We start from the raw sequence: 19,683 nt of genomic DNA, 5'->3' as shown, positions 1-19,683 counted from the left end.
GCATCTTACTGGACTCTGTGGTTATTGGGGGTTCTCGTTGGGTCTGCTGTGTCAGCTATCTGCAGAGCTGGGGCAGCACACAGAGGGAACTCACACACGCAGCCGAGTGATATCAACAAGGAGAGAGCAGAGCACCACACCGGTACCACTCTGACAACATATATCGTTGTGACATCATCACAACATCTGATCAAAAGGTGCAAAAATTAGAAATTCAAGTCAAGCAAATAATTATTTATTCGGTGATTATGAAACAATAACTCCATGATCCAAGGAATTATTCAGTGACAGACCTGGAAACATACAAATTAAAAGCCAGCCACACTGAGCAGCATAAGGGCAGCTCTCTCTGCTACAGCCAGAAATATCACACCAAGACAAAGCGTCCCTGCAATGCACATCCCATGCGGCCCCACTCAGTGCACAGGGTTCCTCACCAGCAGGTGGCTGGGAAATATTCTAGTTTGGAAATTAAGGCGCTTTCTGAGGTGCTGGGACCTGCATGTCACACCCCAGCCTGTCCATGGGCCTGCTTACACATCCACTTAGAAGGCTCAGTGCAGTCGATATCATTCCAAAAATTCCGGTTGATTGGATGGATGTGAACACAGTCTTCTCTGCCTCCAATCCCCTGATCCCAGTTGTCTGGCTGATTCTCCGCCCAGAACCTACGGATCAGAGTGTTAATGTCTCCGTGGAGAACCACAGCCAGTTCCTGAGCTCAGTTCTGCTCTGTGGACTCTGTTGCTGGCAGGGGACCAAGACCCCCAGCAATGACGCGGTGAAGCGATGCACCCCCCGGCCACCCCTCAGAGTTCTCCACAGCTCTTGTGGCCATGGTAACGAAGGGCTTCTGACGGCCGGGGGTAGCACCTGCCCTGCGCCTGACAGGCCAGCAAAGAGCCAAAGTCAGTGTGTGGCTCCAAACTGTGACGTTATTGATATAAATGGGAACCATATAGAACATGGGTTGCAACCAAGGTCCTGTGGTGGCACCAAATCCTAAGTAAAGGGGGTCGTATAAGGTGTCTAAGACCAGGTTCTGGGTTGCTGGTTATGATGATGCTGTCTGTATGTCTGTGTATCATTTTGTAGTTGAAGTTATAAGTATTGGCTCTGTACTGTCTGTAGTTTGTATTATGCTCTGCTTCTGGGAAAGATCCCAGACAAGCTGATGTTAGCCCTGCATAGCTGGCTTGATGGCCCATTAAAGGGCCATCAGCTACACAATTGACCCATGGAGAGAAGGCAGACACGCCTTGTGACTCAGCAAAGTATGCAGAAACTTGTCAATGTGACTGCAAACTCCATTTTATTTTTGCTGTAAGTTTCCACCGTGAGGACAAAGGGATTCTTACACCTGGAAAAGTCTATATAAGGCTGAGGCATCATCTCCATCTTGTCTTCAATCTTGCTTCTGACCTCTGGAGGGATTTTGCTACAAGCTGAAGCTCGGCACAAAGGACTGACTGACCCATCCCAGCGGGGGTGTATTCCAGAGACTCAATTTGAACCTGCAGTTTACTCCATCTCTGCTGCAAGCCTGAACTAAGAACTTTGCCATTACTGTATGTAATTGATTCCATTTAACCAATTCTACCTCTCATCTCTACCTTTTTCCCTTTATGAATAAACCTTTAGATTTTAGATTCTAAAGGATTGGCAACAGCGTGATTTGTGGGTAAGATCTGATGTGTATATTGGCCTGGGTCTGAGGCTTGGTCCTTTGGGATCGAGGGAACCTTTTTCTTTTATTGGGGTGTTGGTTTTCATAACCATTCATCCCCAGGACGAGTGCACTGGTGGTGATGCTGGGAGACTGGAGTGTCTAAGGAAATTGCTTGTGTGACTTGTGGTTAGCCAGGGGGGTGAGACCAAAGTCCTTTTTGTCTGGCTGGTTTGGTTGGCCTTAGAGGTGGAAAAACCCCAGCCTAGGGCTGTGACTGCCCTGTTTAAGCAATTGGTCCTGAATTGGCACTTTCAGTTGGGTCCCGCCAGAATCGCACCGTCACACAAACGCTGAGCAGCAGCAACTCGGATCTCAGTGCCCAGAACCAGAGCAGGTGGCACAGCACGTCCCAGGCACCCCCGGGATGGGAACGCAGGAACGGGAAGAGAGGGCAGCGGGGGTCAGTCATTAACTTCTCCCTGGCCCTGCTTATGGGCCTCGCCCACAGCCGCCTGAGGTCACTGCACCGACTGCAGCTGGCTCCGGCCATGCCCCCGGCCCCACAGCCTCCCCGTGCCCAGCCTGACCGAGGGGAGAGCGCAGCGCAATCCCAAGGAGAGCGGGAACCTGCCGCTCACTCCAGACTCCCCTGGCTGCACTGAGTCGACTTGGGGCCAGACCCTCAGCTGGTGTAAATCCCTGTGGTTCATTCAAGTCAATGCCGAGTTACCCCAGGGGAGGCTCTGGCCCTGGGTCTCAGTGGGCACTGAACACACACTCCGTGTTGAGGCTCCTGCTCTAAGCAAAGGGGCATTAGCAGAAATTCCTGAGAGGATTCACTGCTGTCGTGGCAGCGCCCGGGGGCCTCCCTCAGGATCGGGCCCACTGTGCCGGGTGCTGCATAGACACCAGGGGCCGTACAGACGCTGCCCGAAAGAGCTTGTGACCAAACGTGTAATAAATAATCACGTCTCTCAAGCTTTACTCACCCCCTGCTTGCGTCTGCTCTGTATTCTGTGCCATCCGCCCAGCGCCAGCTGCCTTCTGTCTCCCGGTCGGTGAGTCCAATCCAGTGAGCTTCTCCCTGGGTCTTGCTGGAGAGAAACTCCTGCACAACACAGTTTGCAGCATGTGCAGGTCACCCAAGAGAGGCTGCAGGATGCAGCCGCAGCTGCCTGGTGTGACGTTATTGATATAAATGGGGACCATATAGAACATGGGTTGCAACCAAGGTCCTGTAGTGGCTCCAAATCCTAAGTAAAGGGGGTCATATAAGGTGTCTAAGACCAGGTTCTGGGTTGCTGATTATAATTATGCTGTCTATATGTCTGTATCATTTTTAGTTGAAGTTATGAATGTTGGCTCTATGCTGTCTGTATTTCAAGTTTGTGCTGTGCTTCTGGGGGAAGTCTCCCAGACAAGCTGGTGTTAGCTCTGCCTAGCCTGTTTGATGGCCCATTAAGGACCATTAAGGACACAATGGACCCATGGAGAGAAGGCAGACACGCCTTGTGACTCAGCAAGGTATGCAGGGACTGGCCCATGTGACTCCAGGCTCCATCTTGCTGTAAATTTCCACAGTGAAGACAAAGAGATTCTTACACCTGGAAAAGCCTATATAAGGCTGATGCTTCATCTCCATCTGGTCTTCAATCCTGCTTCTGACCTCTGGAGGGATTTTTGCTACAAACTGAAGCTCTACACCAGGGACTGAATGACCCATCCCAGCGGGGGATGTTCCAGAGACTCAATTTGAACCTGCAGTTTACTCCATCTCTGCTGCAAGCCTAAACTAAGAACTTTGCCATTACTGTATGTAATTGATTCCATTTAACCAATTCTACCTCTCATCTCTACCTTTTTCCCTTTGTAAATAAACCTTTAGATTTTAGATTCTAAAGGATTGGCAACAGCGTGATTTGTGGGTAAGATCTGATGTGTATATTGACCTGGGTCTGGGGCTTGGTCCTTTGGGATCGAGAGAACCTTTTTCTTTTATTGGGGTGTTGGTTTTCATAACCATTCATCCCCAGGACGAGTGCACTGGTGGTGATGCTGGGAGACTGGAGTGTCTAAGGAAATTGCTTGTGTGACTTGTGGTTAGCCAGTGGGGTGAGACCAAAGTCCTTTTTGTCTGGCTGGTTTGGTTGGCCTTAGAGGTGGAAAAACCCCAGCCTAGGGCTGTGACTGCCCAGTTTAAGCAATTGGTCCTGATTTGGCACTCTCAGTTGGGTCCCGCCAGAATCGCTCTGTCACAGTGGCGTAGTCGGCAGGATCCACAGAACCAGGTCAATTAAGCTTTGGGTCAGAACCCCACGCTATCCAAATTTTAACTTTGGGATTGAGAGTTTGGTTGGTTAAAGATCAGTGACCATGCGACAGAAAGCATCAGGAAAAGCAAGGAAACTGCAAGCCTTGAGAGACAGCCTGCAGTTTGATTATGAGCAAGAACTGGCAGAAATTCGAATGGAGAAAGAGGCTGATGAGAGAAAGAAAGAAGTTGCTAGGAGAGAAGAAAAAGCTCGTAAGAGGCGTCTGGAGCTGCTGGCTGCTGAGAAGAAAACTCGACAGATGCAACAGGAGACAGCTAGACTCCAACTCCAAGTCAAAAAAGCAAGGGAAGAACGGCAGAAACTGTATCCTCTTGAAAGTCCAGTTTGTAACAATGTTGGTATGTTGTATAACTCTGAGCAGTTGTCTGGGGGTAACCAAATGTACCCCAACAATGCCACCTTTTATGTCAATGCTGTTACTGTGTGTTCAGTAGGGGGTGGCCCCATAAATTGTGCCAGTGCTATGGATGGGAATGGTAATGGAAAATTCATAGAGTGTGTAAAAGTCAATGGTGAAAGCTGTTTAGGGCAAATTATGGCTTCTAACATCACTCTTGTTAAAGCAGATCTGGTCAAAGAGGAAGATTATTTACCAAATCAGAGTGTGAATGTTGTGATCCTCTGTGAGTTTACTGTCCGTGTGCCTTTAGCTAGAATCCACCTTGAGTGGAATGGGGCTCAGCATGAAGTGATAGCTGGCGTCAGGAAGTTATTGCCTAAAGATCTTTTAATTGGGGAGAATGTTACAGCTTTGTTCAGTCCAGGTAGCCAGTCACAGGAGAGGAATGATCTTAAACCTGTGTCTATTGTGGGCAATGATTTGCCTGAGGAGGGTTGCTCCAAAGGTTTGTCTGTGCAAAAAAGCAGTGTGTCTGGGAATGAAGTTTCTGAATGTCTGTCTGATGTCTCAGAAGGAAATCTGGAGTTAGATCAAGAGCAGAAAAATCTCAGTGGTGAGGAAAAGGTTTCTCAGGAGCAGATTAAAGTAAATGGTCAGGTTAAAGCCCTAACTGAGGAAGGAAAGGGTAAATTTGTAATGGGTAATGGATTGGTGGCTAGTGCAGCTTGTAGAAGTAAACCTGAAATGGGTAACTGTGATTTGCTAAAAGTAGCTCAGTGTAGTGAAAAGAGCAGCAGCTTATCTGTTGGAAGAGGCAATGTGCCTGGAAGGGAAAGTTTGGAGGAGCCTAGGCAGCCTTGTGAGCTGATGGCTTTGTCTAATCAGCAGTTTGGGAAGGGAGGGATAGTGGAAGATGAGTGTCCCTATCCCTTACCTGTTTCCTGTGTGGAAAAATGCGACAGTGGAGGGAATGTGCCTGTGTCTGTCAGGAGTATTGACTTGCCTGTAAAGGAAGCTACCCCAGTCTCCAAGCAGTTGTCTGTGAACAGCCCTGTGTGCTGGGACAAGGGAAGTAAAATCCCAAGCTGGGTGTCTGGGGAAGGAGAATGTGTCTCCGGCTCTTCTGTGTCTGTGGAGCAGACAGAAGGTGCCTGTCAGCCTGTGATGGTTGAGGGTGATTCAGTTGTCTCGAAGTTGGTTGTAAATACAGCTAAAGCCCAGGAAGGGAATGGTCCTGAGTTTGGGTCTGCTGGGGAGAATGGCCCTGTGACTAGGTTGCATCCAGTTAGTGTCTTAGCAAAATCCCAGAGAACAGACAATTCTGGTGCTTGTGGTTTGCCAGTTGCTAATGTGTGGTTGGAAAAGGGTGCAGCAACTCTGTCTGATCAGGGTGATACCCCAGCCAGGGCACAAGGAGAGCATAAAGGTGATTTAATTGTGTTACCGACTGACAGTTTGACAACTTGTAGCAAGAAGGAAAAGATTCCTGAACTTGTTCATGGCCAAGGGAAGGAGATTGTTTCTAACCTGTTATCTAGAAAGTCTGTAGCATCTGTGGTTGCTCAGGGAAGTGTTCCTGTAGAGCAAGCCCTAGGTGAAGAGGGGAAGGGCAGAATTTCTGTGAGGGGTGAATTGCTGCTTAGAGAAGCTCCTAGGGAAAGGAATCCTCATGGTAGCCTGTGCAAGCAGTTTACTGCAACTGAAGGGTGTAAAAGTGATTTAATCAAGAAAATTTCAGTTCCTAACAGCCAGAAATTTTCTGTTGTGAATGGATCCACTGACTTTCCTTTTGAGAGATCCAGTGTGGGCAGCTTTGAAAAGGTCTCAGGTGGAGTAGAAGCTGTTAAGGAAGTTGAGCAGCCCTATAACCACCTGGCTGTGTGTGGCCAGCTTGTTGGTGGGGAGACAATGCTGTTGGGACAGGAATGTCTCCATGCTGAATCTGTAAGTGAGCAGTCTGTGCTTCAGGATCTGAGGACAGATTCAGTTACTGGTGTTTCAGAGCAGAACAGTTGTATGGCTAAATGCTTGAGGAGGCAGGGGAGAGCAAGCCAGCTCTCACCCTCAGACTCTTTGGATTTGTGTGGTACCTCTGTGAGACAAAGTCCAGCCTTGGAATCCATAGCAGCTGAAGAGTTAAAAGCTAGTGTCTGGGTTGATGCGAATTACTTGGCTGGCAGGGAGAAGACAGAATTGCTAATAGCTGTTAGCACAGAGGGCCCGCCCCATCAGCCAGTGAATTCTGTTAAGCAAGAGAAATCAGGGTTTAATCCAGAAGGAAAGAGAAGACTGAATTTTGCAAAGGGAAGCCACAGGTTAACCCTAAAATGCCCAAACTCCAATGGTATTGAGCCAAGGGTGTGGCATGACAAACATGATTGTAAATGGACACTTGCAATGAATTTGTTGTTATTGCTAATGCTAATTTTTGTAACTAATGTGTTGCTATGGCCAAGAACTGTAACAATGTACAATGTGCCTAATCTTTTGGAAAATCCCTTAAACATGTTGAAAGGAATACATGAAAACACACTTTATGTTAAAGGGCCTTGCTATACTGATGTTTCACAGTTAATGCATGTAAACAGTGTTGGAACTTTTCACAGGGGAAAATACATTCCAGACCTGATGTGCTGTATGAAAGGGGAAACTGAGGCACACTACCATATTGCTTTCATGGCTAAATGCCAAGATTCCTGTACTATGAACAACCTCAATATCTACATTGGTTTAATGTTATTTGGGTTCAAAACATTGGCCAGAACTGGTATGGATAAAGTAGCTATTTTCTTTAGCTCTTGGCAAGATCACATGAAACATACAGGAACCATGCTGCAAAAGCTAACCAAGTTATACCTTGAGTTTGTAAAGAGATCCATTCATGTTATTAAACATGACTTTGATAAACCATTTTGGTTATACACTGGTACGGCCTCTAGCCCAACACTAGCTGTAGTGAGACAGACCCAAGGAAAGGGGGCTCTTGGGATGCAGTCAGCGATGTTTTGTCATCCCTTCCTGCATCAATTTTGCGTTGGGGGTGTGACGTTATTGATATAAATGGGGACCATATAGAACATGGGTTGCAACCAAGGTCCTGTAGTGGCTCCAAATCCTAAGTAAAGGGGGTCATATAAGGTGTCTAAGACCAGGTTCTGGGTTGCTGATTATAATTATGCTGTCTATATGTCTGTATCATTTTTAGTTGAAGTTATGAATGTTGGCTCTATGCTGTCTGTATTTCAAGTTTGTGCTGTGCTTCTGGGGGAAGTCTCCCAGACAAGCTGGTGTTAGCTCTGCCTAGCCTGTTTGATGGCCCATTAAGGACCATTAAGGACACAATGGACCCATGGAGAGAAGGCAGACACGCCTTGTGACTCAGCAAGGTATGCAGGGACTGGCCCATGTGACTCCAGGCTCCATCTTGCTGTAAATTTCCACAGTGAAGACAAAGAGATTCTTACACCTGGAAAAGCCTATATAAGGCTGATGCTTCATCTCCATCTGGTCTTCAATCCTGCTTCTGACCTCTGGAGGGATTTTTGCTACAAACTGAAGCTCTACACCAGGGACTGAATGACCCATCCCAGCGGGGGATGTTCCAGAGACTCAATTTGAACCTGCAGTTTACTCCATCTCTGCTGCAAGCCTAAACTAAGAACTTTGCCATTACTGTATGTAATTGATTCCATTTAACCAATTCTACCTCTCATCTCTACCTTTTTCCCTTTGTAAATAAACCTTTAGATTTTAGATTCTAAAGGATTGGCAACAGCGTGATTTGTGGGTAAGATCTGATGTGTATATTGACCTGGGTCTGGGGCTTGGTCCTTTGGGATCGAGAGAACCTTTTTCTTTTATTGGGGTGTTGGTTTTCATAACCATTCATCCCCAGGACGAGTGCACTGGTGGTGATGCTGGGAGACTGGAGTGTCTAAGGAAATTGCTTGTGTGACTTGTGGTTAGCCAGTGGGGTGAGACCAAAGTCCTTTTTGTCTGGCTGGTTTGGTTGGCCTTAGAGGTGGAAAAACCCCAGCCTAGGGCTGTGACTGCCCAGTTTAAGCAATTGGTCCTGATTTGGCACTCTCAGTTGGGTCCCGCCAGAATCGCTCTGTCACACCTGGGCTGAACAGATTTTGGGGGAGAGGAAAGGGCGTCTGGTGGTGTGAGCAGGGCACTGGGCAGCGGGAGACGCCGTGTCCTGCCCCCAACGCTGACAGTGACTAGCTGGGAGGCCCCGAGGGAGCCCTGGAGCAGCTCTGTGTGTGTGTCTGCATCTGTATCTGCCTGGGGCTAACAGCAGGGACATGTCTCAGAACACTCCCCCCACGGCCCCCTCAGAGCTGGGCTGCGGCAGGTACTGACGGGCACCTCAGAGTTCACTCCAGCCCCCTGCCCTTGCAGGAGGCAAAGCTCGGAGCAGAGAACTGGGTGCAAAGTCTGGCCCTGCCGGAGGGTGGGATTTTCCTCCTCCGAAAGTGCCGCAGAGGCCTGGGGTGAGGGCTGCAGTGGGCACGTGGGGGGAGAGGATTCTCTGAGAGGTGCATGGCCCCTTGCACACAAGCCTTCCAGATACAGGCTTCTAGATTGTCCAGGAGGAGCTCAGGCCTGGGGAGAGGGATCAAAGGGGTCCTCGCTGGGAAAGGCCATTGGGTTTGCAGGAAATGCTACATGGGAAGTAGGGAAAATCAGAAATGAGCCTGACCCCAAATCCCCCTCCCCTGGCACCCCAGACTCTAGGAAGTCCAGATCCTGGCTCTGTTCCTCTGCCTCATCTCTGCTCTTACATTGATGGGTGAATCCCTTGAGTCAGGTACCAAGGCTGGGCATCCTCTCCGATAGTTTGCAACCTCTGCTGCCACCTTCTGCCTTCTTCTGGTAGGAAACAATGCACTGACCCATTGTCCAAGCTCCTAGGAAGTTCCTGCACTCACCTGTTCCGCCTGGGAGGAGACAGAGGTCAGGTGCGAGTCCTGAGACACACAAAACCGCTCGGCCTCGTCCCACGACTTCCTTTCTTGTGAAAAGTAATAGAGGTTCCCACCGTAAAACTTCCAGCCCCTGGAGAGCTTTGTCAGCACGTCACCTAGGAGCAGAGACTGAGGTGAGACACCCGGGCTAAAGTCACAGGGACACACGCAGGGAGCTCAGGGTTTCTAGAGCTGCATTTCCCCTGCCCTTCACCTGCCCGAAGCCCAGGGAACTTTGGATTCTCCAGCATCATTCTCTGGGCACATGATGGATCCCAAAGAGCGCTGCAGAAAGCAGGCACCACGTGGTCATTCCCCCAGCACTGAAATGCAGCTGCATCTGCACTGGAGCATGGGCGCTGGTCCCAGTGCAGAGCAGCACGGCCGTAATGGGAAAGGGAAGACTCGCTGTTCATCTGAGCTGGCAGGGGGAATTCAGGAGGGGGAATGTAGCTGCCCAAGGTGGAAGATCTCCCAGTTCAGTATCAACAATTTTCATTGATCATAAGTGGTGAAGGTCTCGAGTCTTTTGCAATTTGGCACCTCCCCAAACACCCTGCCAGGGGCGCTGGCTCAGGGATGGTTCTGAAAGTAACGCCCCATACGCTGAAATGCCAGGGTCACTTTTTGCCTGTAACCTGACGGGTTTGGAGCGTCTAAGAGGAGCTGACAGCTGGGTGCTCCCATTAGGCTAACGAGGCCTAGGGTGTAATTTAACTCCACACCGATCACCACGGTGTGGGCACAGGTGCAGCCACCGGTGATTTTTAATGAAAGAGAACTTGGTGCTGGAGAAAGGTTCTGCGTTGTCAGCCTGGGAGCCTGAAATCTTCCGTTCATCCTCAGCACCAGCAGAAACGGCACCAGCCAGCACTGCAGCTAGTACTTACTGCAGCGACCTTGCACTGCTGCTCGCGCTGCACTGACGTTGTCCAGCCGGATCCGGATTTCTCCATACACTGCACTGACGTTACCCAGCTGGGCTTTCAGCAGCCGGACTCCTGCCTGCGCTTCATCCAATAGCTGCAGACCTAGAAGAAACTCAGAGTGACGTCAGTGGAGATGCAGAACACTTGATTATCAGCACGTGTAGTGGAGCAGCACCTGCAGGCCCCTGTGTGCCAGGCGCTGTACGGACAGGAGGGGACAGTCCCTGCTCTCAACAGCTCACAGTCAGAATAGACGCGAGGTGGGAGAAATAAAGGATGATTTTCCTGCAGGGGAACTGAGGTGCAGGGAGAGGTGCCCAAGATCACACAGGAAGTTTGCAGCAGAGCTGGGAATTGACCCCAGCTCTCCTGAATTCTAGCCCTGTCCCCCCAATCTCCCCAGCCACCTCTTCCCAATCGCTCCCCCCTTGTGAGCTGTGAGCGGGTCCCCTGCAGCATGGGGCAGAGCTGGGGCTGCAAGAACATCCATGGCCCCGAGCCCTGGCCCCGGGCTCCAGGCCGGGATTTTGAACAGCCCAGCGTTCAGGCGAGTTCTGTGCCAGGGTTTAGTTCAGGCCCATTTTCTGACTGGACGCTGAATAACCTGATCCATGGACGGGTTTGTATGTGCAGCCCTGTGCCAGACAGACAGACAGTTGTGAGACGTGGCCACAAGGGGGCGCTCTGCCTCCAGCAATGGGACTGTGGCAGGTACCCAAATTATTGGAGCTGCACAGGGAGGGCTCCGGGACTGGGGGGCAAATGGAGACCCACGAGTGCAGCTCCACTGACGTCCTGCTTACACCAGGGTCTGAATTCGGCCCTGTGTGTCTCATGAGCTGCATCCGTCTTTCCCGCCAATGCAACCCTGACAATACAGGGGCCAAGGTGAAAACTATGGAGTGAAGGGAGCAAGAGTGAAAGGACGGAAGATGGTGACCACTAGGCATCCAGCGCAGGAGCATGTGGCGGATGCAGCCAGCCTGCCACTGCCAGGAAGGGAGCTAGGAGGGATCCTGCAGCAGCCACCCGTCCCTGGGAACAGAGCCTCCGCTGGCAGAGGAAGGTGCAGAGCAGCAGCTCCTTAGACGGGGGACGGGACCACCTGGCAGGGAAGTCTGTGGAGAGGAGCAGGAGGATGCCAGGCACCCTCCATCCCTGTAGGCCGGAGAGTGCTCAGCTTCCAGGCCAAGGGAGGGGAACTGACCCTGATGCCTAAGACCCTCATCCTGCGACTTACTGTCCGATTCTTTTGCTGACGCGTCCGAGGCGTTGACAGGCTGCAGAGAGACTTGGAGCTTCTGCACCGCTTCTTCAACCGCTTGCAGCTTGCTCTGTGCCCGGAGATCTAGAAATCACACGTCTGCAGGTCAGCAACTGAACCGAACTGCGGCTGGAGACCAGCCACGCGCAGAGAAGGAACATGCTCCGAGCGCGAGGCTGTTCTCTATGACGTCTTTTATTTTAATCTTGGACAGCTTCCCTCCCGAGGAGGGACACCGGCACAGCCAAGGCCCCGTTCGGGGCTCTCTCCTGGTGTATGTCACAGAGCAGGGACCTGGAGTGGCGGCTTCAGCCTCATGAGACGCGGCTCCCTCCTGCTCCTCGCCCAGGCCTGGCTGCCAGGGAGAGCGGCCGAATGTGCTGGGGGGAGGCGCGGCGGGAGAAGGACAGAGCCCCCCGCAGGTAACTCTGGCAGGGCAGGGAGTGCATGGTGGCCCTGGGCTGGGCGCGGGGGTCGCTGGGCAGAGGAGACACGTGGGGCAGTCACGTGTCCTCCCCTTTAGATTGTGGCCCCCCAGCACGGGGAGGCACCAGTCGTCTTTGCCACTCACTGCCCCTAAGGAACAGGGGCTTGTCTCCCCTCTCCTCCAAGAGCTCTCCACTCCAGCTCCCTGCTTTCAGCTGTTCGCTGGCTCCAGGGCAGGGACTCTTTGGCAGAGCAGGGAATTAAACCCAGCAGTCTGAGCCCCAGACAAGCGCCCGAACCACTGGGCCGTCCGGTCTCTCCGTAGGGCATTTCAATGGTGCCATGAGGATGCCTGGGGCTGAGGCTCGTGCTGGTGATATGTGGTCAGGAATGAACCCAGCGTGACCCTCAGGGCGCAGGTTGAGCATGTGGGGCTGCCACATGTGATCTGAAGTCCTGAGGTGATGCTCAGGCACGATGAAGTTCACCCAGACCATCCCTGACAGGTGGTTGTCTAACCTGTCCTGAAAAACCTCCCGTGATGGGGGTTCCACAGCCTCCCCCGGTGACCGGTGCCAGTGCTGGACCATCGTTAGACTTAGAAAGTTTGTGCTAGTATCAAACCAGCAGGGCAAGATCTTACAGCTCCATCCGAACTCCCTGGAGCAGGAGATTTATTTGGAGAGACAGACTGGAAACACGGTCGATATTCTGCTGGAATGTGGGGGTGCCCCCCCAACCCTCCCAGTTGAGCCAGCTGGCCTGTATGGAAGCTGGCAAACTTTGGGCTTGGAGCTGCAGTTGAACTTACATAGAACCGTCACAGCAAGGAGGGACGTGGCCAGGGCCAGACCCAGGAGGAGAAGAACAGGAATGACGATGCCCCCTGCCCTGTGCCGCCAAGGGACCGATGTCTTGAGAGAATTTCCTTGAAGGAGAAGAAGAAACGTATCCATGGAAAGTTACAGCTCAAATGCCACTGACTGAGGAAACTCCACCCCCGAAATCCAATACCTGCTCAGCCTCTTATTCCCTGACTGTGGTTAACAGCAACAGCGGAATGAGGCCAAATAAGGTCAGAACCGACTTGAACTCGAATGAGAAAAGCGACCCTCCCTAAATCAGGAGTGACTCTAGTGCCAGGCAGGCGTCCTGTGAGAGAGATCTGGGAGCAGGACGTTCCCCCCTGCCTAAGCATTTCTTGAGAGGGAAGTTTAAGGCTTGTGAAGTCCAGGCCCAAAGGAGTATTTTTAAGTGAGGAAAGGAACCTGAAACAACTTATGAAATATGAACTCAACGAGGCAGTGAAATGAGGGGAAATGATTCTTTGCAGGAGAAAAGTGGGGCTGACAGCAGCAGTGTGCCCAGAAGGGCCTTTCTACAGCATCCCTGTCTAATAACCCATCCCCAGGATGCTGGGCTCCCCCCTGCAAGGCAGCCAAGGGGCGAATCACAGGGCAAAGCCCGAAGACTGTGTCTCCCCTGCACATTAAAAGGAGAAGACTAGAGCTGCATTCGAGCCAGGATCTATATGTGGACAGAAGTAAGTGTGCTCGGTGTGCTCTGGATTTGGTCTCCCCAAGGGGAACGGCAGCTGCTTGGAGACACAAGACTGTCAGATTCTCCTCTCCCTGAAAGTCTCAGCCTGCCGCACCCATGAGTGGCAAGTTCTATGGGCCCGTGGTTCCCGGGCATCAGGAATATTCCTGGCCCATGGGCCTGGCTCCTGCCTGCCCCGCTCTGCACGCACCCCCCGCATGTCCCCCGGCTCTGCCTGCCACCCCCAGGCGATTTAAAGCAGCCCAAGGGTGCCCACTGCCACCCGGCAGCGCAGCGGGACTGAACAGCTTCCTGCGCGCTCGTTCCACGTGGCTGCTGGAACGTCCTTGCAGCCCATTGTGGTGGGGCTGTGCCGCTGCACGAAGTCCCTGCCCCGAACACCCCTGCGGCCCACTGGAAGCTGTGGGGGCCGTCCCTGGGGACAGCAGCGTGTGGAGACCCTCCTGGCCTGCCCTGCCTAGGAGCCGCTGCCGGAGGGGATGCCCCAGGTAATCCAATTACATTGCAGAAGTGGCTTCTCTCACTCTAACCAAAGGGTGAAGCTGCCTCTCACTAATGTACTGAGTTTACAGTTCTCAGCCTTTCCTGAAACAGATTCCGGGAGGAGCTTGTCATAGGTCTCACCCCCACTTGGAACTGTTGGGCTCCAATGTGGGGACCTGACTTGGTTTCCCTCTAAACTAAAATCCTAGTTTAGATCTAGTAAGCTGCCACCACTCAATCAGATATGTGGATTGAGACACAGTCCTTCCCCAAAATCCTAGGGGATTCCAAGAGCCCCAAATCCATGGAGTTCTTACACCCAGGAGAAATAAACCATTTCCCCTGCTTCCTCCCCCCTCCCTTTTCCTAGGAGAGATACCGGGATCCAACTACAGAGGGATACCTCCCCCTCCCCTTTCCCTGAGAATCCACCCAAGGAAAGACCAAACAAGTCCTTAATAGAAAAGAATTTATTAAAGAATAAAAAGAAAGTAACTTGTCTCTGTAATTCAAGATAGAACAATACAGGGTCTAAGCTTATCAATCTCTGGAGAGAATTCCCCCTCCCCCTTTCTCAGTAAAAGCAATATCAGCAAACAGGAATAAAGCATTTCCTTTAGCAAACACACAATTGCAAATATAGAAATCAAATCATAAGACTAATTCGCCTTTCTAATTAATACTCGCTATTAATTAGTAGAAACTACTCCAGGAGAACTTGGAGACATGACTGTCCTCTCTTAGATCCAAAAAGAGCTCTCTGAGCAAAAAAGGAACACAGACAAAGGCTTCCCTCCACAGAGATTTGAAATTCCCCTGTCCCTTGATTGGTCCTCTGGGATGAGTCAGGGTGTTTCTCAGGTTACTGAGCTTGTTAACCCTTTCCAGGGAAAAGAGACCTTAACCGTGATCTGTTTATTTATGACAGAGCTTCTCTGTGACCCAGTGCAGGCTACATTCCCCTTCTGTTTTCCTTTGTCGCTGCAGAGAGCCTAGCTGAGCTCGGTGCGGAGCTGCAGCTGCCTACGGCCACACCCTCCACTTCTGTCAGCCCCGTCTCCATGCCTGTCTCCTGACCCTTCCTGGGCGTCTTTCATGTGTTCAATCCAGAACAGCTGCCACATGGCATCTGGATTGCACTGAAACCAAAGGGGATAAACAACCTCTGGAGCAGGCCCCTGTTCAGCTGACCCCTGCACAACCAAATGTAAGAACATAAAAATGGCCAGACTGGGTCAGACCAAAGGTCCATCCAGTCCAGTGTCCTGTCTGCCGACAGTGGCCAGTGCCAGGTGCCCCAGAGGCAATGAACAGAACAGGGAATCAGCAAGTGATCCAGCCCCTGTTGCCCATTCCCAGCTTCTGGCAAACAGAGGCTAGGGACACCATCCCTGCCCAGCCTGGCTAATAGCCATTGATGGACTTGTCCTCCATGAACTTATCTAGGTCTTTTTTGAACCCAGCTAGAACTCCTGGGAGAGGCTGACGGTGGCAGTGAGCTGGGGAGGGGGAGCCTGGCTGGCTTTTATGGCCAGCCCATGGCACTGCGCTGCCCGGCAGGAGGCTGGGATGCTGGGCAGGGACTCCCATCTCTCCCCCTGTGCCCTTCTCCCGCTGGGGACTGGCAGGGGAGAGAACGCACTGGGAAGCACTGACCGAGCACCCTCGCCCACTGCCCGTGGTGCTGGCTGGCCAGCACAAGGCTGAGCTCTGGGGACCTGGTCAGTGGAGCAAGCGGTCGCTGCCCAGGACGCTCATGCAGAGACCACAAAGCCAAGGAGAGGCCAGCGGGAGTCCAGGGTCCGGTGCAGCCTCTTGTGCTTACCTTTGGGCTGGGGAGCAGCTTCCGTCATCGGCATGTTCTCATAGATATTGTCCCTCGCCATTGTCCTGCCTTCGCGCTGAGCCGAGCCCCTGATGACTGGCCTGTGGGTCCTTTCAGCAGCCTGCTGGGTTAGAGCCTCCCTCTGACAGCAGCCCTGGCCCAGAAATAGAAATGGGAAGTGATGCCTGGCGGTGAGAGCCACCCTGTTGCCAGCTGGGCCATGTATTCTTGCCAGCACTCCCACAGTATTCGTGCCAGCAAATTAAAGAAGTATGGGCTGGATGATTGGACTATAAGGTGGATAGAAAGCTGGCTAGATCATCGGGCTCAACGGGTAATGATCAACGGCTCCATGTCTAGTTGGCAGCCGGTATCAAGTGGAGTGCCCCAAGGGACGGTGCTGGGGCCGGTTTTATTCAATATCTTCATTAACGATCTGGAGGACGGTGTGGACTGCACCCTTAGCAAGTTTGCAGATGACACTAAACTGGGAGGAGTGGTAGATACGCTGGAGGTTAGGGATAGGATACAGAGGGACCTAGACAAATTAGAGGATTGGGCCAAAAGAAATATGATGAGGTTCAACAAGGACAAGTGCAGAGTCCTGCACTTAGGATGGAAGAATCCCAGGCACTGCTACAGACTAGGGACCGAGTGGCTAGGCAGCAGTTCTGCAGAAAAGGACCTAGGGGTTACAGTGGACGAGAAGTTGGATATGAGTCAGCAGTGTGCCCTTGTTGCCAAGAAGGCTAATGGCATTTTGGGTTGTATAAGTAGGGGCATTTCCAGCAGATCGAGGGATGTGATCATTCCCCTCTACTCAGCACTGGTGAGGCCTCATCTGGAGTACTGTGTCCAGTTTGGGGACCCACACTACAAGAAGGATGTGGATAAATTGGAGAGAGTCCAGTGGAGGGCAACAAAAATGATTAGGGGGCTGGAGCACATGATTTATGAGGAGAGGCTGAGGGAACTGGGATTGTTAAGTCTGCAGAAGAGAAGAGTGAGGGGGGATTTGATAGCTGCTTTCAACTACCTGAAAGGGGGTTCCAAAGAGGATGGATCTAGACTGTTCTCTGTGGTACCTGATGACAGAACAAGGAGTAATGGTCTCAAGTTGCAGTGGGGGAGGTTTAGGTTGGATATTAGGAAAAACTTTTTCACTCAGAGAGTGCTGAAGCACTGGAATGGGTTATGTAGGGAGGTGGTGGAATCTCGTTCCTTAGAGGTTTTTAAGGTCAGGCTTGACAAAGCCCTGGCTGGGATGATTTAGTTGGGGATTGGTCCTGCTTTGAGCAGGGGGTTGGACTAGATACCTCCTGAGGTCCCTTGCAGCCCTAATATTCTGCTGCTGTATTAAACACAGATCATTCCTATTCACAACAACAGAACCGGGTTTGCCTTTAGCACATTTCCAGGATCACCCACGATGTCTGTCTGGGGAGGGGAGGGATAGGTTCCAGAGTGACCTAGACAAATTGGAGGATTGGGCCAAAAGAAACTTGATGAGGTTCAACAAGGAAAAGTGCAGAGTCTTGCACTTAGGAAGGAAGAATCCCATGCACTGCTACAGGCTGGGGACTGACTGGCTAAGCAGCAGTTCTGCAGAAAAGGACCTGGGGTTACAGTGGAGGAGAAGCTGGATATGAGTCAGCAGTGTGCCCTTGTTGCCAAGAAGGCTAATGGCATTTTGGGCTGTATAAGTAGGAGCATTGCCAGCAGATCGGGGGAAGTGATTATTCCCCTCTATTCAGCACTGGTGAGGCCACACCTGGAGTATTGCGTCCAGTTTGGGGCCCCCACTACAAAAAGGATGTTTACAAATTGGAGACAGTTCAGCAGAGGGCAATGGAAATGATCAGGGGGCTGGAGCACATGACTTACGAGGAGAGGATGACGGAACTGGGCTTATTTAGTCTTCAGAAGAGAAGAATGAGGGGGGATTTAATAGAAACCTTCAACTACCTGAAAGGGGGTTCCAAAGAGGATGGATCTAGACTGTTCTCAGTGGTAGAAGATGACAGAACAAGGAGCAATGGTCTCAAGTTGCAGTGGGGGAGGTTTAGGTTGGATATTAGGAAACACTATTTCACTAGGAGGGTGGTGAAGTACTGGGATGGGTTCCCTAGGGAGGTGGTGGAATCTCCTTCCTTAGAGGTTTTTAAGGTCAGGCTTGACAAAGCCCTGGCTGGGATGATTTAGTTGGGTTTGGTCCTGCTTTGAGCAGGGGGTTGGACTAGATACCTCCTGAGGTCCCTTCCAACCCTGATATTCTATGATTCTATGTATGGTCAGCCCTAGTGGTGGAAGCGAGAGTTCAGCCAATGGGCTAGAGCTGGGTCCAGTGTGGGCAGCCTCCGGGAAATGGGCCCAGGGTCAGAAGCCAAATGGCAGAGCCAGGGTGGGGGGCACAGAGGCAGAGCCCGGGATCAGTACCAGCGAGACAGACGCCCAAGCCAGAAGTGGGGGGCAAGCAGTGAGTGAGGCAGGGGCAGGGCTGGGCATCAAACCGGACGTCTGAAGCCGAAGGGGAGCAGGGGCTGGAGCAGAGCAGGAGCAGGGCCTGGCAGCCGGCCGGAGCAGGGCCTGGACGAAGAGGATGTTTACAGCTGCAGCAGCAAGATCCACATTGAGCAGCCACTGATCTCAGCTGGGTGCCAGGCTTCTAAGCAGGCTGGTGAGAGTCGGGCAGCAGCTGTGCCCGCCGGTCCGGTCCCTGACAAGACCTGGCAATAGGGACTCCCGGTTTCTATTCCTTGCTCTGCTCCTGACTCACTGGGAGACCGTGGGCAAGTTACCTGACCTGTCTGTGCCTCAGTTTCCCCCCCATTTACCTTTCTAAGGAAATAGGTGGGGGGATCGGGAGGATCAGGGCTTTGGTAGGGGCCTACAGAGCCTTTCAGCTCAAGGCAGACAGGTAAAAGCCAACCAAAGTTGCCACGTCTCACGAGATAAATATGCGACCCTGCCCTTCAAAAACAAGCCCAACCCCCCAAACCAAGCAGGTCGGTCAGAGGTGACATGAGCTGCCCCGGGGCTGGCCAGCCGCCCCCGGGTTCCTGGTCCCAACTTCCACCCCCGGCCAGCGTCACCTGCTGTTCTCCTCCGACAGCCCTGAGCCCCCGCCCTCTCGGGAACCCTGGGGGAGGGGCAGGGAGGTGAGCTGAGGAAGGGCGGGAAGCAGGGGGAGGAAGGATGGGGGTGGAGGGGAGAGATGGTTGGAGGGGGAAGCAGGGGGTGGGGGAGGGCCGGTTGGAGGGGGATGTACGGGGGGGAGAGGCGATTGGATAGGGAAGGAGGGGAAGGAAGTGGAGAGGGGAGGGGTGTGTATGGGGATGGGGAAGGAAGTGTGCGGGGGGTGGATGGGGATGGAGGGGAGTGGAGAGGTGGTTGTTTGAGGAAGGAGCGGGCGGAGCGTGGAGGGGATAGATGGGTGGATGGGGAAGGAAGGGGCAGGGGGAGGGGAGGGGAGAGACAGTTGGATGGAGAAGTAGGGAGTGGAGGTGGGAGGCGGTTGAATGGGGAAGGAGGGGGAGGGGAGGGCATGGAGGGGAGAGACGGGTGGATGGGGGAAGGAGGTGTGAGGGAAGAGGAAGACAGCGCTCTGTCGGCAGCACCTGGCCATAGGTGCTGGATCTAGGGGGGCTGCCGCACCCCCTGGCTGGAGGCGGTTGAATGGGGAAGGAGCGGGGGGGCATGGAGGGGAGAGACGGGTGGATGGGGGAAGGAGGTGTGAGGGAAGCGGATGACAGCGCTCTGTCGGCAGTGCCTGGCCAGAGGTGCTGGATCTAGGGGGGCTGCCGCACCCCCTGGCTGGAGGCGGTTTCCATCACATGCAGGGTTACAGTTCGGTTCAGTGGCTCTCAGCACCCCACTGTTCACAT

General features: G+C 52.4%; 1 protein-coding gene across 2 annotated transcripts; it reads right to left on the bottom strand.

The window, feature by feature from the left end:
* Nucleotides 1-236: 236 nt before the first annotated feature.
* On the bottom strand, nt 237-15,930 carry LOC123371056 (C-type lectin domain family 4 member F-like). Of its 2 annotated transcripts, XM_045018200.1 has the most exons (7): nt 15,800-15,930; nt 12,743-12,859; nt 11,482-11,589; nt 10,203-10,343; nt 9,277-9,428; nt 2,659-2,777; nt 237-668 (listed from the first exon to the last, which is right to left on the bottom strand). In XM_045018200.1, the coding sequence occupies exons 1-7, from the start codon at nt 15,858-15,860 to the stop codon at nt 506-508; spliced, it is 861 nt and encodes a 286-aa protein (XP_044874135.1). In that variant the 5' UTR covers nt 15,861-15,930; the 3' UTR covers nt 237-505. The 2 variants fall into 2 exon arrangements, with proteins under 2 accessions (XP_044874135.1, XP_044874136.1); XM_045018201.1 differs by lacking the exon at nt 12,743-12,859 and having other exon boundaries at nt 15,800-15,882.
* Nucleotides 15,931-19,683: the final 3,753 nt, after the last annotated feature.

Source organism: Mauremys mutica, chromosome 5 (assembly GCF_020497125.1).
Source record: "Mauremys mutica isolate MM-2020 ecotype Southern chromosome 5, ASM2049712v1, whole genome shotgun sequence".
NCBI classification, from domain to species: Eukaryota; Metazoa; Chordata; order Testudines; family Geoemydidae; genus Mauremys; species Mauremys mutica.
Note: the sequence above shows the minus strand (reverse complement) of the source record. Positions and strands in the feature narration are given on the sequence as shown.

What these genes read in the sequence shown, in the direction of transcription:
- LOC123371056 (XM_045018200.1), bottom strand. Translation starts at nt 15,860, where the DNA reads ATGGCGAGGGACAATATCTATGAGAACATGCCGATGACGGAAGCTGCT. An exon ending in CCTTGCTGTGACGGTTCTAT is followed by an intron (nt 11,590 to 12,742) that starts GTAAGTTCAACT and finishes TGTGATTTCTAG; the next exon opens with ATCTCCGGGCACAGAGCAAG. An exon ending in AGCAGTGCAAGGTCGCTGCA is followed by an intron (nt 9,429 to 10,202) that starts GTAAGTACTAGC and finishes CTCTGCTCCTAG; the next exon opens with GTGACGTGCTGACAAAGCTC.